Source organism: Coregonus lavaretus (genome assembly GCF_964263955.1).
Source record: "Coregonus lavaretus genome assembly, chromosome: 39".
NCBI classification, from domain to species: Eukaryota; Metazoa; Chordata; class Actinopteri; order Salmoniformes; family Salmonidae; genus Coregonus; species Coregonus lavaretus.
The window spans coordinates 14023528-14043035 of NC_140026.1; the positions used below are offsets into that span (position 1 = coordinate 14023528).

The 19508-nt window shown below is 43.5% G+C and overlaps 1 protein-coding gene across 1 annotated transcript; it reads left to right on the plus strand.

The window, feature by feature from the left end:
• Nucleotides 1–16104: 16104 nt before the first annotated feature.
• LOC311112813 (fibroblast growth factor 14-like) lies at nucleotides 16105–19259 on the plus strand. The gene is made up of 2 exons (XM_084155949.1): nucleotides 16105–16677; nucleotides 16947–19259. The coding sequence occupies exons 1-2, from the start codon at nucleotides 16455–16457 to the stop codon at nucleotides 17087–17089; spliced, it is 366 nt and encodes a 121-aa protein (XP_084012075.1). The 5' UTR covers nucleotides 16105–16454; the 3' UTR covers nucleotides 17090–19259.
• The last annotated feature ends 249 nt before the right edge of the window (nucleotides 19260–19508 follow it).

Here is a 19508-nt window from a genome sequence, read left to right on the forward strand (position 1 = left end):
ATGTGTGCATACATTTTTACGTATGGGTGGTCCCGGGGATCGAACCCACTACCCTGGCGTTACAAGCGCCATGCTCTACCAATTGAGCTACAGAGGACCACGATATAGATATAGATATAGATATAGCTGGACAGGATGGTGATATAGTTGAACAGGATGGTGATATAGATATAGCTGGACATGATGGTGATATAGATATAGATGGACAGGATGGTGACATAGATGGACAGGATGGTGATATGGTTGGACAGGATGGTGATATAGATGGACAGGATGGTGATATAGCTGGACAGGATGGTGATATAGATATAGATGGACAGAATGGTGATATAGATATAGCTGGACAGGAAGGTGATATCGATGAACAGGATGGTGAAATAGATATAGATGGACAGGATGGTGATATATATATAGATGGACAGGATGGTGATATAGTTGGACAGGATGGTGATATAGCTGGACAGGATGGTGATATAGATGGACAGGATGGTGATATAGCTGGACAGGATGGTGATATAGATATAGATGGACAGAATGGTGATATAGATATAGCTGGACAGGAAGGTGATATAGATATAGATGGACAGGATGGTGATCTAGATGGACATGATGGTGATATAGCTGGACAGAATGGTGATATGGATATAGTTGGACAGGATGGTGATATAGATGGACAGGATGGTGATATAGATGGACATGATGGTGATATAGCTTTAGATGGACAGGATGGTGATATAGATATAGTTGGACAGGATGGTGATATAGATATATAGATGGACAGGATGGTGATATAGATATAGTTGGACAGGATGGTGATATAGATATGGATGGACATGATGGTGATATAGATATAGATGGACAGGATGGTAATATGGATGGACAGGATAGTGATATAGATATGGATGGACAGGATGGTGATATAGATATAGATGGACAGGATGGTGATATAGATATAGGTGGACAGGATGGTGATATAGATATAGATGGACAGGATGGTGATATAGATATAGATGGACAGGATGGTGATATGGATGGACAGGATGGTGATATATATATAGATGGACAGGATGGTGATATAGATATAGTTGGACAGGATGGTGATATAGCTATTGATGGACAGGATGGTGATATAGATATAGATGGACAGGATGGTGATATAGATATAGATGGACAGGATGGTGATATGGATGGACAGGATGGTGATATAGATATAGATGGACAGGATGGTGATATAGATATAGATGGACAGGATGGTGATATAGATATAGATTTTACATTTACATTTTACATTTTAGTCATTTAGCAGACGCTCTTATCCAGAGCGACTTACAGGAGCAATTAGGGTTAAGTGCCTTGCTCAAGGGCACATTTACGTCATTTAGCAGACGCTCTTATCCAGAGCGACTCACAAATTGGTGCATTCACCCTATAGCCAGTGGGATAACCACTTTACAAATTTTTTTTTTGGGGGGGGGGGGGGGGGGGGGGGGGGGGGTAGAAGGATTACTTTATCCTATCCCACGTATTCCTTAAAGAGGTGGGGTTTCAAATGTCTCCGGAAGGTGGTGAGTGACTCCGCTGTCCTGGCGTCGTGAGGGAGCTTGTTCCACCATTGGGGTGCCAGAGCAGCGAACAGTTTTGACTGGGCTGAGCGGGAACTATGCTTCCGCAGAGGAAGGGGAGCCAGCAGGCCAGAGGTGGATGAACGCAATGCCCTCGTTTGGGTGTAGGGACTGATCAGAGCCCGAAGGTACAGAGGTGCCGTTCCCCTCACTGCTCCATAGGCAAGCACCATGGTCTTGTAACGGATGCGAGCTTCAACTGGAAGCCAGTGGAGTGTGCGGAGGAGGGGGGTGACGTGAGAGAACTTGGGAAGGTTGAACACCAGACGGGCTGCGGCGTTCTGGATGAGTTGTAGGGGTTTAATGGCACAGGCAGGGAGGCCAGCCAACAGCGAGTTGCAGTAATCCAGACGGGAGATGACAAGTGCCTGGATTAGGACCTGTGCCGCTTCCTGTGTAAGGCAGGGTCGTACTCTCCGAATGTTGTAGAGCATGAACCTGCAGGAGCGGGTCACCGCCTTGATGTTAGCGGAGAACGACAGGGTGTTGTCCAGGGTCACGCCAAGGCTCTTCGCACTCTGGGAGGAGGACACAACGGAGTTGTCAACCGTGATGGCGAGATCATGGAACGGGCAGTCCTTCCCCGGGAGGAAGAGCAGCTCCGTCTTGCCAGGGTTCAGCTTGAGGTGGTGATCCGTCATCCATACTGATATGTCTGCCAGACATGCAGAGATGCGATTCGCCACCTGGTTATCAGAAGGGGGAAAGGAGAAGGTTAGTTGTGTATCGTCAGCGTAGCAATGATAGGAGAGGCCATGTGAGGATATGACAGAGCCAAGTGACTTGGTGTATAGGGAGAAAAGGAGAGGGCCTAGAACTGAGCCCTGGGGGACACCAGTGGTGAGAGCACGTGGTGCGGAGACAGCTTCTCGCCACGCCACTTGGTAGGAGCGACCGGTCAGGTAGGACGCAATCCAGGAGTGAGCCGCGCCGGAGATGCCCAGCTCGGAGAGGGTGGAGAGGAGGATCTGATGGTTCACAGTATCAAAGGCAGCAGACAGGTCTAGAAGGACAAGAGCAGAGGAGAGAGAGTTAGCTTTAGCAGTGCGGAGAGCCTCCGTGACACAGAGAAGAGCAGTCTCAGTTGAATGACCAGTCCTGAAACCTGACTGGTTTGGATCAAGAAGGTCATTCTGAGAGAGATAGCAAGAGAGTTGGCTAAAGACGGCACGCTCAATAGTTTTGGAAAGAAAAGAAAGAAGGGATACTGGTCTGTAGTTGTTGACATCAGTGGGATCGAGTGTTGGTTTTTTGAGAAGGGGAGCAACTCTCGCTCTCTTGAAGACGGAAGGGACATGGCCAGCGGTCAAGGATGAGTTGATCAGCGAGGTGAGGTAGGGGAGAAGGTCACCGGAGATGGTCTGGAGAAGAGAGGAGGGGATGGGGTCAAGCGGGCAGGTTGTTGGGCGGCCTGCAGTCACAAGTCGCAGGATTTTATCTGGAGAGAGAGGGGAGAAAGAAGTCAAAGCATAGGGTAGGGCAGTGTGAGTAGGACCAGCAGTGTCATTAGACTTAACAAACGAGGATCGGATGTCGTCAACCTTCTTTTCAAAGTGGTTGACGAAGTCATCCACAGAGAGAGAGGAGGGGGGGGGGAGGGGGGGAGGATTCAGGAGGGAGGAAAATGTGGCAAAGAGCTTCCTAGGGTTAGAGGCAGATGCTTGGAATTTAGAGTGGTAGAAAGTGGCCTTAGCAGCAGAAACAGATGAAGAAAATGTAGAGAGGAGGGAGTGAAAAGATGCCAGGTCGGCAGGGAGTTTAGTTTTCTTCCATTTCCGCTCCGCTGCCCGGAGCTCTGTTCTGTGAGCTCGCAATGAGTCATCAAGCCACGGAGCTGGACGGGAGGACCGAGCCGGCCGGGAGGATAGGGGACACAGAGAGTCAAAGGATGCAGAAAGGGAGGAGAGGAGGGTTGAGGAGGCAGAATCAGGAGATTGGAGGGAGAAGGATTGAGAAGAGGGAAGAGATGATAGGATGGAAGAGGAGAGAGTAGTGGGAGAGAGAGAGCGAAGGTTGCGGCGGCGCATTACCATCTGTGTAGGGGCAGAGTGAGTAGTGTTGGAGGAGAGCGAGAGAGAAAAGGAAACAAAGTAGTGGTCGGAGACATGGAGGGGAGTTGCAGTGAGATTAGTAGAAGAGCAGCATCTAGTAAAGATGAGGTCAAGCGTATTGCCTGCCTTGTGAGTAGGGGGGGACGGTGAGAGGGTGAGGTCAAAAGAGGAGAAGAGTGGAAAGAAGGAGGCAGAGAGAAATGAGTCAAATGTGGACATAGGGACGTTGAAATCCCCCAAAACTGTGAGGGGTGAGCCATCCTCAGGAAAGGAACTTATCAAGGCGTCAAGCTCATTGATGAACTCTCCAAGGGAACCTGGAGGGCGATAGATGACAAGGATATTAAGCTTAAATGGGCTAGTGACTGTGACAGCATGGAATTCAAATGAGGAGATAGACAGGTGGGTTAGGGGAAAAATTGAGAATGTCCACTTGGGAGAGATGAGGATTCCTGTGCCACCACCCCTCTGACCAGATGCTCTCGGGGTATGCGAGAACACATGGTCAGACGAGGAGAGAGCAGTAGGAGTAGCAGTGTTTTCAGTGGTAATCCATGTTTCCGTCAGCGCCAGGAAGTCGAGGGACTGGAGGTTAGCATAGGCTGGGATGAAGTCAGCTTTGTTGGCAGCAGAACGGCAGTTCCAGAGGCTGCCTGAGACCTGGAACTCCAGGTGTGGGGTGCGTGCAGGGACCACCAGGTTAGAGAGGCAGCAGCCACGCGGTGTGAGGCGTTTGTGTAGCCTGTGCAGAGAGGAGAGAACAGGGATAGGCAGAGGCATAGTTGACAGGCTGTAGCAAATGGCTACAATAATGCAGAGGAGATCGGAATGAAATGAACTAAACATCTGGAAGAGGAGAGAGCAGGGCCTCCCTCACCAAAACTTCCACCTCAGAAACTATAATTGTTTCACTGAACAACATAGATGGACAGGATGGTGATATAGATATAGATGGACAGGATGGTGATATAGATGGACAGGAAGGTGATATAGATGGACAGGATGGTGATATAGATATAGACGGACAGGATGGTGATATAGATATAGATGGACAGGATAGTGATATAGATGGACAGGATGGATATATATATATAGTTGGAGAGGATGGTGATATGGATGGACAGGATGGTGATATAGATATGGATGGACAGGATGGTGATATAGATATAGATGGACAGGATGGTGATATAGATATAGATGGACAGGATGGTATTAGATATAGATGGACAGGATGGTGATATAGATATAGATGGACGGGATGGTGATATAGATGGACAGGAAGGTGATATAGATGGACAGGATGGTGATATAGATATAGACGGACAGGATGGTGATATAGATATAGATGGACAGGATGGTGATATAGATATAGTTGGACAGGGTGGTGATCTAGATGGACAGGATAGTGGTATAGATATAGATGGATAGTATGGTGAAATAGATATAGCTGGACAGGATGGTGGTATAGATATAGATGGACAGGATGGTGATCTAGACATAGATGATCAGGATGGTTATATGGATGGACAGGATGGTGATATAGATATATATGGACAGGATGGTGATATAGATATAGATGGACAGGATGGTGATATAGATATAGATGGACAGGGTGGTGATCTAGATGGACAGGAAGGTGATATATACAAGGACAGGATGGTGATATAGATATAGATGGACAGGATGGTGATATAGATATAGATGGACAGGATGGTGATATAGATGGACAGGATGGTGATATAGATAGAGATGGACAGGATAGTGATATAGATGGACAGGATGGTGATATAGATATAGTTGGACAGGATGGTGATATAGATGGACAGGATGGTGATATAGATATAGATGGACAGGATAGTGATATAGGTGTACAGGATGGTGATATAGATATAGTTGGACAGGATGGTGATATAGATATGGATGGACAGGATGGTGATATAGATATAGATGGACAGGATGGTGATATGGATGGACAGGATGGTGATATAGATATGGATGGACAGGATGGTGATATAGATATAGGTGGACAGGATGGTGATATAGATATAGATGGACAGGATGGTATTAGATATAGATGGACAGGATGGTGATATAGATATAGATGGACAGGAAGGTGATATAAATGGACAGGATGGTGATATAGATATAGACGGACAGGATGGTGATATAGATATAGATGGACAGGATGGTGATATAGATATAGTTGGACAGGGTGGTGATCTAGATGGACAGGATAGTGGTATAGATATAGATGGATAGTATGGTGAAATAGATACAGCTGGACAGGATGGTGGTATAGATATAGATGGACAGGATGGTGATCTAGACATAGATGATCAGGATGGTTATATGGATGGACAGGATGGTGATATAGATATAGATGGACAGGATGGTGATATAGATATAGATGGACAGGATGGTGATATAGATATAGATGGACAGGGTGGTGATCTAGATGGACAGGAAGGTGATATATACATGGACAGGATGGTGATATAGATATAGATGGACAGGATGGTGATATAGATATAGATGGACAGGATGGTGATATAGATGGACAGGATGGTGATATAGATATAGTTGGACAGGATGGTGATATAGGTGGACAGGATGGTGATATAGATATAGATGGACAGGATGGTGATATAGATATAGATGGACAGGATGGTGATATAGATATAGATGGACAGGGTGGTGATCTAGATGGACAGGATAGTGGTATAGATATAGATGGATAGGATGGTGAAATAGATATAGCTGGACAGGATGGTGGTATAGATATAGATGGACAGGATGGTGATCTAGACATAGATGATCAGGATGGTTATATGGATGGACAGGATGGTGATATAGATATAGATGGACAGGATGCTGATATAGATATAGATGGACAGGATGGTGATATAGATATAGATGGACAGGGTGGTGATCTAGATGGACAGGATAGTGGTATAGATATAGATGGATAGGATGGTGAAATAGATATAGCTGGACAGGATGGTGGTATAGATATAGAGGGACAGGATGGTGATCTAGACATAGATGATCAGGATGGTTATATGGATGGACAGGATGGTGATATAGATATAGATGGACAGGATGGTGATATGGATGGACAGGATGGTGATATAGATATGGATGGACAGGATGGTGATATAGATATAGATGGACAGGATGGTGATATAGATATAGATGGACAGGATGGTATTAGATATAGATGGACAGGATGGTGATATAGATATATAGATGGACAGGATGGTGATATAGATGGACAGGATGGTGATATAGATATAGACGGACAGGATGGTGATATAGATATAGATGGACAGGATGGTGATATAGATATGGATGGACAGGATGGTGATATAGATATAGATGGACAGGATGGTGATATGGATGGACAGGATGGTGATATAGATATGGATGGACAGGATGGTGATATAGATATAGGTGGACAGGATGGTGATATAGATATAGATGGACAGGATGGTATTAGATATAGATGGACAGGATGGTGATATAGATATAGATGGACAGGAAGGTGATATAAATGGACAGGATGGTGATATAGATATAGACGGACAGGATGGTGATATAGATATAGATGGACAGGATGGTGATATAGATATAGTTGGACAGGGTGGTGATCTAGATGGACAGGATAGTGGTATAGATATAGATGGATAGTATGGTGAAATAGATACAGCTGGACAGGATGGTGGTATAGATATAGATGGACAGGATGGTGATCTAGACATAGATGATCAGGATGGTTATATGGATGGACAGGATGGTGATATAGATATAGATGGACAGGATGGTGATATAGATATAGATGGACAGGATGGTGATATAGATATAGATGGACAGGGTGGTGATCTAGATGGACAGGAAGGTGATATATACATGGACAGGATGGTGATATAGATATAGATGGACAGGATGGTGATATAGATATAGATGGACAGGATGGTGATATAGATGGACAGGATGGTGATATAGATATAGTTGGACAGGATGGTGATATAGGTGGACAGGATGGTGATATAGATATAGATGGACAGGATGGTGATATAGATATAGATGGACAGGATGGTGATATAGATATAGATGGACAGGGTGGTGATCTAGATGGACAGGATAGTGGTATAGATATAGATGGATAGGATGGTGAAATAGATATAGCTGGACAGGATGGTGGTATAGATATAGATGGACAGGATGGTGATCTAGACATAGATGATCAGGATGGTTATATGGATGGACAGGATGGTGATATAGATATAGATGGACAGGATGCTGATATAGATATAGATGGACAGGATGGTGATATAGATATAGCTGGACAGGGTGGTGATCTAGATGGACAGGATAGTGGTATAGATATAGATGGATAGGATGGTGAAATAGATATAGCTGGACAGGATGGTGGTATAGATATAGAGGGACAGGATGGTGATCTAGACATAGATGATCAGGATGGTTATATGGATGGACAGGATGGTGATATAGATATAGATGGACAGGATAGTGATATGGATGGACAGGATGGTGATATAGATATGGATGGACAGGATGGTGATATAGATATAGATGGACAGGATGGTGATATAGATATAGATGGACAGGATGGTATTAGATATAGATGGACAGGATGGTGATATAGATATAGATGGACAGGATGGTGATATAGATGGACAGGAAGGTGATATAGATGGACAGGATGGTGATATAGATATAGACGGACAGGATGGTGATATAGATATAGATGGACAGGATGGTGATATAGATATAGTTGGACAGGGTGGTGATCTAGATGGACAGGATAGTGGTATAGATATAGTGGACAGGATGGTGATATAGATATAGCTGGACAGGATGGTGATATAGATATAGATGGACAGGATGGTGACATAGATGGACAGGATGGTGATATGGATGGACAGGATAGTGATATAGATATGGATGGACAGGATGGTGATATAGATATAGATGGACAGGATGGTGATATAGATATAGATGGACAGGATGGTGATATAGAAGGACAGGATGGTGATATAGAAGGACAGGATGTTGATATAGATGGACAGGATGGTGATATAGAAGGACAGGATGGTGATATCGATATAGTTGGACAGGATGGTGATATAGATGGACAGGATGGTGATATCGATATAGATGGACAGGATGGTGATATAGCGGGACAGGATGGTGATATAGATATAGAGGGACAAGATGGTGATATAGCGGGACAGGATGGTGATATAGATGGACAGGATGGTGATATAATAATATAATATAATATATAATAATATAATATAATATACCATTTAGCAGACGCTTTTATCCAAAGCGACTTACAGTCATGTGTGCATACATTTTTACGTATGGGTGGTCCCGGGGATCGAACCCACTACCCTGGCGTTACAAGCGCCATGCTCTACCAATTGAGCTACAGAGGACCACGATATAGATATAGATATAGATATAGCTGGACAGGATGGTGATATAGTTGAACAGGATGGTGATATAGATATAGCTGGACATGATGGTGATATAGATATAGATGGACAGGACGGTGACATAGATGGACAGGATGGTGATATGGATATAGATGGACAGGATGGTGATATGGATGGACAGGATGGTGATATAGATATAGATGGACAGGATGGTGATATGGATGGACAGGATGGTGATATAGATATGGATGGACAGGATGGTGATATAGATATAGGTGGACAGGATGGTGATATAGATATAGATGGACAGGATGGTATTAGATATAGATGGACAGGATGGTGATATAGATATAGATGGACAGGAAGGTGATATAGATGGACAGGATGGTGATATAGATATAGACGGACAGGATGGTGATATAGATATAGATGGACAGGATGGTGATATAGATATAGTTGGACAGGGTGGTGATCTAGATGGACAGGATAGTGGTATAGATATAGATGGATAGTATGGTGAAATAGATATAGCTGGACAGGATGGTGGTATAGATATAGATGGACAGGATGGTGATCTAGACATAGATGATCAGGATGGTTATATGGATGGACAGGATGGTGATATAGATATAGATGGACAGGATGGTGATATAGATATAGATGGACAGGGTGGTGATCTAGATGGACAGGAAGGTGATATATACATGGACAGGATGGTGATATAGATATAGATGGACAGGATGGTGTTATAGATATAGATGGACAGGATGGTGATATAGATGGACAGGATGGTGATATAGATATAGTTGGACAGGATGGTGATATAGGTGGACAGGATGGTGATATAGATATAGATGGACAGGATGGTGATATAGATATAGATGGACAGGATGGTGATATAGATATAGATGGACAGGGTGGTGATCTAGATGGACAGGATAGTGGTATAGATATAGATGGATAGGATGGTGAAATAGATATAGCTGGACAGGATGGTGGTATAGATATAGATGGACAGGATGGTGATCTAGACATAGATGATCAGGATGGTTATATGGATGGACAGGATGGTGATATAGATATAGATGGACAGGATGGTGATATAGATATAGATGGACAGGATGGTGATATAGATATAGATGGACAGGGTGGTGATCTAGATGGACAGGATAGTGGTATAGATATAGATGGATAGGATGGTGAAATAGATATAGCTGGACAGGATGGTGGTATAGATATAGAGGGACAGGATGGTGATCTAGACATAGATGATCAGGATGGTTATATGGATGGACAGGATGGTGATATAGATATAGATGGACAGGATGGTGATATGGATGGACAGGATGGTGATATAGATATGGATGGACAGGATGGTGATATAGATATAGATGGACAGGATGGTGATATAGATATAGATGGACAGGATGGTATTAGATATAGATGGACAGGATGGTGATATAGATATATAAATGGACAGGATGGTGATATAGATGGACAGGAAGGTGATATAGATGGACAGGATGGTGATATAGATATAGACCGACAGGATGGTGATATAGATATAGATGGACAGGATGGTGATATAGATATAGTTGGACAGGGTGGTGATATAGATGGACAGGATAGTGGTATAGATATAGTGGACAGGATGGTGATATAGATATAGCTGGACAGGATGGTGATATAGATATAGATGGACAGGATGGTGACATAGATGGACAGGATGGTGATATGGATGGACAGGATAGTGATATAGATATGGATGGACAGGATGGTGATATAGATATAGATGGACAGGATGGTGATATAGATATAGATGGACAGGATGGTGATATAGAAGGACAGGATGGTGATATAGATGGACAGGATGGTGATATAGAAGGACAGGATGGTGATATCGATATAGATGGACAGGATGGTGATATAGATGGACAGGATGGTGATATCGATATAGATGGACAGGATGGTGATATAGCGGGACAGGATGGTGATATAGATATAGAGGGACAAGATGGTGATATAGCGGGACAGGATGGTGATATAGATGAACAGGATGGTGATATAATAATATAATATAATATATAATAATATAATATAATATGCCATTTAGCAGACGCTTTTATCCAAAGCGACTTACAGTCATGTGTGCATACATTTTTACGTATGGGTGGTCCCGGGGATCGTACCCACTACCCTGGCGTTACAAGCGCCATGCTCTACCAATTGAGCTACAGAGGACCACGATATAGATATAGATATAGATATAGATATAGCTGGACAGGATGGTGATATAGTTGAACAGGATGGTGATATAGATATAGCTGGACATGATGGTGATATAGATATAGATGGACAGGATGGTGACATAGATGGACAGGATGGTGATATGGATGGACAGGATGGTGATATAGATGGACAGGATGGTGATATAGCTGGACAGGATGGTGATATAGATATAGATGGACAGAATGGTGATATAGATATAGCTGGACAGGAAGGTGATATCGATGAACAGGATGGTGAAATAGATATAGATGGACAGGATGGTGATATATATATAGATGGACAGGATGGTGATATAGTTGGACAGGATGGTGATATAGCTGGACAGGATGGTGATATAGATGGACAGGATGGTGATATAGCTGGACAGGATTGTGATATAGATATAGATGGACAGAATGGTGATATAGATATAGCTGGACAGGAAGGTGATATAGATATAGATGGACAGGATGGTGATCTAGATGGACATGATGGTGATATAGCTGGACAGAATGGTGATATGGATATAGTTGGACAGGATGGTGATATAGATGGACAGGATGGTGATATAGATGGACAGGATGGTGATATAGATGGACATGATGGTGATATAGCTTTAGATGGACAGGATGGTGATATAGATATAGTTGGACAGGATGGTGATATAGATATATAGATGGACAGGATGGTGATATAGATATAGTTGGACAGGATGGTGATATAGATATGGATGGACATGATGGTGATATAGATATAGATGGACAGGATGGTAATATGGATGGACAGGATAGTGATATAGATATGGATGGACAGGATGGTGATATAGATATAGATGGACAGGATGGTGATATAGATATAGGTGGACAGGATGGTGATATAGATATAGATGGACAGGATGGTGATATAGATATAGATGGACAGGATGGTGATATGGATGGACAGGATGGTGATATATATATAGATGGACAGGATGGTGATATAGATATAGTTGGACAGGATGGTGATATAGCTATTGATGGACAGGATGGTGATATAGATATAGATGGACAGGATGGTGATATAGATATAGATGGACAGGATGGTGATATGGATGGACAGGATGGTGATATAGATATAGATGGACAGGATGGTGATATAGATATAGATGGACAGGATGGTGATATAGATATAGATGGACAGGATGGTGATATAGATATAGATGGACAGGATGGTGATATAGATGGACAGGAAGGTGATATAGATGGACAGGATGGTGATATAGACGGACAGGATGGTGATATAGATATAGATGGACAGGATAGTGATATAGATGGACAGGATGGATATATATATATATAGTTGTAGAGGATGGTGATATGGATGGACAGGATGGTGATATAGATATGGATGGACAGGATGGTGATATAGATATAGATGGACAGGATGGTGATATAGATATAGATGGACAGGATGGTATTAGATATAGATGGACAGGATGGTGATATAGATATAGATGGACAGGATGGTGATATGGATGGACAGGATGGTGATTTAGATATAGATGGACAGGATGGTGATATGGATGGACAGGATGGTGATATAGATATGGATGGACAGGATGGTGATATAGATATAGATGGACAGGATGGTGATATAGCTATAGATGGACAGGATGGTGATATAGATATAGATGGACAGGATGGTGATATAGATATAGATGGACAGGGTGGTGATCTAGATGGACAGGATAGTGGTATAGATATAGATGGATAGGATGGTGAAATAGATATAGCTGGACAGGATGGTGGTATAGATATAGATGGACAGGATGGTGATCTAGACATAGATGATCAGGATGGTTATATGGATGGACAGGATGGTGATATAGATATATAGATGGACAGGATGGTGATATAGATGGACAGGGTGGTGATATAGATATAGATGGACAGGAAGGTGATATAGGTGGACAGGATGGTGATATAGATGGACAGGATGGTGATATAGATATAGATGGACAGGATGGTGATATAGAAGGACAGGATGGTGATATAGATATAGATGGACAGGATGGTGATATGGATGGACAGGAAGTTGATATAGATGGACAGGATGGTGATATAGATGGACAGGATGGTGATATAGATATAGATGGACAGGGAGGCAACGAGGGGGCAGTTGAACTGGGGAAGGATTTCTGTTGATTGCAGGTTTTTAGTGGAAACAGAATGGTGAATTATGTTATCAACTTGCAAACCGTTCTGTAACCCTGTGTTAAGAACAGTGTGTGTGTGCGCGCACGTGTGAGCAGCCAGGTCACCTTGATACAAGTCAGTATTTGACATCCATGTCTGTCTGAGGACATCGGGAGATGACATGGAAACCAGCCACTAGGGGCAACCTCTGATTCCAAAGGTTGCAAGTTTGAAACCAGCGATAGAAAGTTGTTATTGAGATTTTTGTTTTAAGCCTATCCCAAACTTTAACCCTTACCTTAACCATTCGGAGTTAATGCTTAACCTTAAGATTTCGGAGTTAATGCCTAAACTTAACCTTAAACACTTTGAAATTTGACGTTTGCAACAACTTCTACATTTGACGTTCGAGAAACGTCTAATTCTGACGTGAGACTGTGAGAGCTAGTTGGTGTGTTTGTTATGACACGAGAGGGAAGACAGATAGCCTCTGTGTGTGTGTATGTGTGTGTGCGTGCGTGCGTGCATGTGTGTGTTATTAGGTGTTCATTATGCGCGGCAGACACAGATGCTCCCCAACCCTGTCACAATGAAATGTGGGCTCCATTCCCCGCCATTCCCCAGCTGAGCCTTTGGAATTTGAAATTAAATACACTAACGGTTAAAAGGAGATGGTTTGGGATGAGTCGGACCGCAGAGTGAAGGAAAAACAGCATATGTGGGAACTCCTTCAAGAATGTTGGAAAAGCATTCCAGGTGAAGCTGGTTGAGAGAATGCCAAGAGTGTGCAAAGCTGTCATCAAGGCAAAGGGTGGCTATTTGAAGAATCTCAAATATAAAATATATTTTGATTTCTTTAACACGTTTTTGGTTACTACATGATTCCATACAGTGGGGAGAACAAGTATTTGATACACTGCCGATTTTGCAGGTTTTCCTACTTACAAAGCATGTAGAGATCTGTAATTTTTGTCATAGGTACACTTCAACTGTGAGAGACGGAATCTAAAACAAAAATCCAGAAAATCACATTGTATGATTTTTAAATAATTAATTTGCTTTTTATTGCATGACATAAGTATTTGATCACCTACCAACCAGTAAGAATTCCGGCTCTCACAGACCTGTTAGTTTTTCTTTAAGAAGCCCTCCTATTCTCCACTCATTATCTGTATTAACTGCACCTGTTTGAACTCGTTACCTGTATAAAAGACACCTGTCCACACACTCAATCAAACAGACTCCAACCTCTCCACAATGGCCAAGACCAGAGAGCTGTGTAAGGACAGCAGGGATAAAATTGTAGACCTGCACAAGGCTGGGATGGGCTACAGGACAATAGGCAAGCAGCTTGGTGAGAAGGCAACAACTGTTGGCGCAATTATTAGAAAATGGAAGAAGTTCAAGATGACGGTCAATCACCCTCGGTCTGGGGCTCCATGCAAGATCTCACCTCGTGGGGCATCAATGATCATGAGGAAGGTGAGGGATCAGCCCAGAACCACACGGCAGGACCTGGTCAATGACCTGAAGAGAGCTGGTACCACAGTCTCAAAGAAAACCATTAGTAACACACTACGCCGTCATGGATTAAAATCCTGCAGCGCACGCAAGGTCCCCCTGCTCAAGCCAGCACATGTCCAGGCCCGTCTGAAGTTTGCCAATGACCATATGGATGATCCAGAGGAGGAATGGGAGAAGGTCATGTGGTCTGATGAGACAGAAATTGAGCTTTTTGGTCTAAACATCACTCGCTGTGTTTGGAGGAAGAAGAAGGATGAGTACAACCCCAAGAACACCATCCCAACCGTAAAGCATGGAGGTGGAAACATCATTCTTTGGGGATGCTTTTCTGCAAAGGGGACAGGACGACTGCACCGTATTGAGGGGAGGATGGATGGGGCCATGTATCGCGAGATCTTGGCCAACAACCTCCATCCCTCAGTAAGAGCATTGAAGATGGGTCGTGGCTGGGTCTTCCAGCATGACAACGACCCGAAACACACAGCCAGGGCAACTAAGGAGTTGCTCTGTAAGAAGCATCTCAAGGTCCTAGAGTGGCCTAGCCAGTCTCCAGACCTGAACCCAATAGAAAATCTTTGGAGGGAGCTGAAAGTCCGTATTGCCCAGCGACAGCCCCGAAACCTGAAGGATCTGGAGAAGGTCTGTATGGAGGAGTGGGCGAAAATCCCTGCTGCAGTGTGTGCAAACCTGGTCAAGACCTACAGGAAATGTATGATCTCTGTAATTGCAAACAAAGGTTTCTGTACCAAATATTAAGTTCTGCTTTTCTGATGTATCAAATACTTATGTCATGCAATAAAAAGCAAATTAATTACTTAAAAATCATACAATGTGATTTTCTGGATTTTTGTTTTAGATTCCGTCTCTCACAATTGAAGTGTACCTATGACAAAAATTACAGACCTCTACATGCTTTGTAAGTAGGAAAACCTGCAAAATCGGCAGTGTATCAAATACTTGTTCTCCCCACTGCATGTGTTATTTCATGTCTTCACTATTATTCTACAATGCAGAAAATAGTAAAAATAAAGAAAAACCCTTGAATGAGTAGGTGTTCTAAAACTTTTGACCGGTAGTGTATATAAATAAATATATAACTAATTGAATAAATCTGTTATTCATGTCCACTGACCTGGAGCGTGTGTGTGTGTGTGTGTGTGTGTGTGTGTTTATTTTATTTTATTAGGATCTCTTTTAGTCCTCATTTGATATTTTGTGTGTGTGCGCGTGTGTGAGTGAGTGAGTGAGTGAGTGAGTGAGTGAGTGAGTGAGTGAGTGCGTGCGTGCGTGCATGTGGGTGCTACATCTGCTTATGTGTGTGTTCCCTATGTGCTCACCTATGCATATCTGTGTATGTCTCTGTCTTCTAATCTACAGCAACACTTCACCCCAGAGTGCAAGTTCAAAGAGAGTGTGTTTGAGAACTACTACGTGACGTACTCGTCCATCCTGTACCGGCAGACCCAGTCGGGCAGGGCCTGGTACATCGGCATCAACCGGGACGGACAGGTCATGAAGGGCAACAGGGTCAAGAAGACCAAAGGGGCGGCCCACTTCCTGCCCAAACTCATAGAAGGTAGGCTACTATTCTCAGACATCACAGACCTAGGGAACATTGGTAACATTGTGGGAGGCAAGCTGTCTTTCTACAGAGTTTAGTAGGCTCCAGTAGATATTGCTCAGGTCTCATTTAAAAAATTGATTTGTTCAGTTCAATATTATTTTGTCTCTCTCTCTCTTTCTCTCTCCTCTCTCACTTCTTTTCTCCCATCCCTTCCTTCTCTCCCTCCCCTCTCTCTCCTCCCTCCTCCTCCCCTCCTCCCTCCCCTTCTCTCCCCCCTACAGTGGCAATGTACAGGGAGCCTTCGCTGCATGAAGTGGTGGTGGTCGCCGAGCTGAGTCCGCCCAGAAAAACGGTCAAGACCTCCGATTCGCCCGTGCTGCAGAACGGCAAGAAAGACCCGCCCTCCAAAACCAAAACTTCCTAGCGCACAGAGAAGACAGGGGCCACTGGGCACTGACTGGCTAACAAAGTCTTCCTGTTTTTATTACAAAGGGGTGTCGCGGTCAAATGTTTCCCCCCTTCCCCACTGAGCAGCACGTAGAGGAGGCCCTATTGTTCTATATTCCCACAGGTTCCATCCATACCAGGATGTTTCTGAAATGGCACTCTATTCCGTTTACAGTGCACTACTTTTGACCAAAGCCCGCACAGGAGTCTGTTCAAAAGGAGTGCACTATAAAGGGAATTGGGTGCCATTTGGGATGCTTCCCCAAACACCCTGTTGTTCTCTTAACATCTGTTACCAGGTATCCTCTGTCCGTCAGCAACATGGTGACCATAGCGATCTCCTCCATACTTAAGCAATCCTCTCCTTCACCTTTGGTGCAATTTGATTCGTTTGTGACACATAGTCAATTTTCCACTCGGCAGCACAAGAAAATATTCCTTGTTCTTCTCTAGGGCTGTTAACAGCAGCTCTCTCTAATCAAAATCTCCCCACCTCTTGAAAGAGAGAGAGGAACCTCCCCACTGCACTGCAATGAACTACACACACACGCATGCGTGCACACACACACATACACACACACCCAGCAGAGAGAGAGTGGTGATTGTGTGCGGGTCAGGGCTTGAGGAATGGTAAAGATATCATCAGTGAGATGGTGTTGTTCCCTGGGATTCTGTTTGCATTACACCATCCTATCACTACAACAAAATTGTTGTACAGTATTAAATCGTTGTTTTGTTGACATTGACAGTACCAGTTACAGGTTGCTAATTCTCGATGGCTGCATCCCAAATGGCACCCTATCCCCTATATAGTGCACTACCTTTGACCAGAGCCCTGGTCAAATGTAATGCAGTACAGGGAATAGGGTGCCAGTCGCTGACATAAGTCTACAAGTTTTACCTTGATGTGTTTACGGGAGGGATTTGAGCTCTGTATGCATCTGAGGGCCCATCCCAAATGGCACGCTAGGTCACACTTTATTTGGATAGTCCGGATTTATGGTCATACTATCAACAAACTATCTGTTGATAAGCAACTGCTTGCTAAGGTTAAGGTTAGGGTTAGGATTAAGGTTAAGGTTAGGGTAAGGGTTAAGTTTAGGGTTAGGATAAGGGTTAGGGTAAGGATTAAGGTTAAGGTTAGGGTAAGGGTTAAGTTTAGGGTTAGGATAAGGGTTAAGGTTAGTGTTCGAGCTAGGGTTAGTAGATAGTTAGTTGAAATGTTACTGATAGTCTGTAGAGCATCTACAGATGGACTATCCAAATAAAGTGTTACCGCAACCTATTTCCTACATAGCCCTATTGGCCCTGGTCAAAAGTAGTGCACTATGTAGGGAATAGGGTGCCACTTGGGAAGCAGAAGAGCTAGGGCAGAGTGGTAGATGGAGGAGGGGTTCACTACTTGTTTGCCAAGCCAGAGGAGAGAAAGGTAGGAACCAGGGTTCAGATAGAATTATAGTAATTATGATGGCTTCTTCCAGACCCGGTAATCCTAAATAAGGCGCTGACACCAGGCATCTCCCTCCCTCACACACACACACACACACACACACACTGTTGTGAAAGTGTGTGAGCTGTATACACTACAGTGTTGCAATCCTCCAGGGTCCATGTTGTACAATCCGCCCTAATAATACGTTTAAAGCAGCTGAAGATAAAGGCCTGTCTGTCAGGCTGTCTGTCTGTCTGTCTGTCAGGCTGTCTGTCTACTACTGCCATTAACACTTCCTCACTGGTTCAGACTAATCACTTTAATTAAGCAATTAAATAGGGCTTCCGATTTAGGTATTTGCGAAGCATGTCCAATTATAGAAAGGTTCTGAGAACATGAGTCTCTCTGAAGATTCCTTCTGCCTCAGATTATAACTAAATGGTGTGAGACTGTCGGGAGAGGGGGAGGAGGAGATGGAGCAGAGGAGGGGATGAGAGGGGAGGAGTGGAGTGGGAAGGAGGGGAAGGGAGGAGAAAACAATAGGATACATTAAACGAGCACTTCCGCTGGTTTATCAAACCAGTCAATGTTGAATAAGGTCAGTGAATCCATAAATGGGATATACTGTATGTGAAATAGCCATGAATCCTGTGATTTTACCGTTTTATTTAAGGGCTGGGAAAATCTATGTTGCAATACATTATGTATGAACCACTGTATGTGCATGCATTACATTATTTTACATCACAACTCTCTGAATGCAACTGAATGCAAACCCTCCACAAGCATTACATTTACATCTTATCCAGAGCGAGTGAGTGCATACATGTATTTTTTTCTTCATACTATTAGCAATGAGAAAATAAGGTAGTGTAAGAAGCAAGTTAAGGGCTAATGCTAAGCTAGTCCCTGACTAGCTCATATGATGATATGATGATGATGATGATGATGTGCTGGTATAACA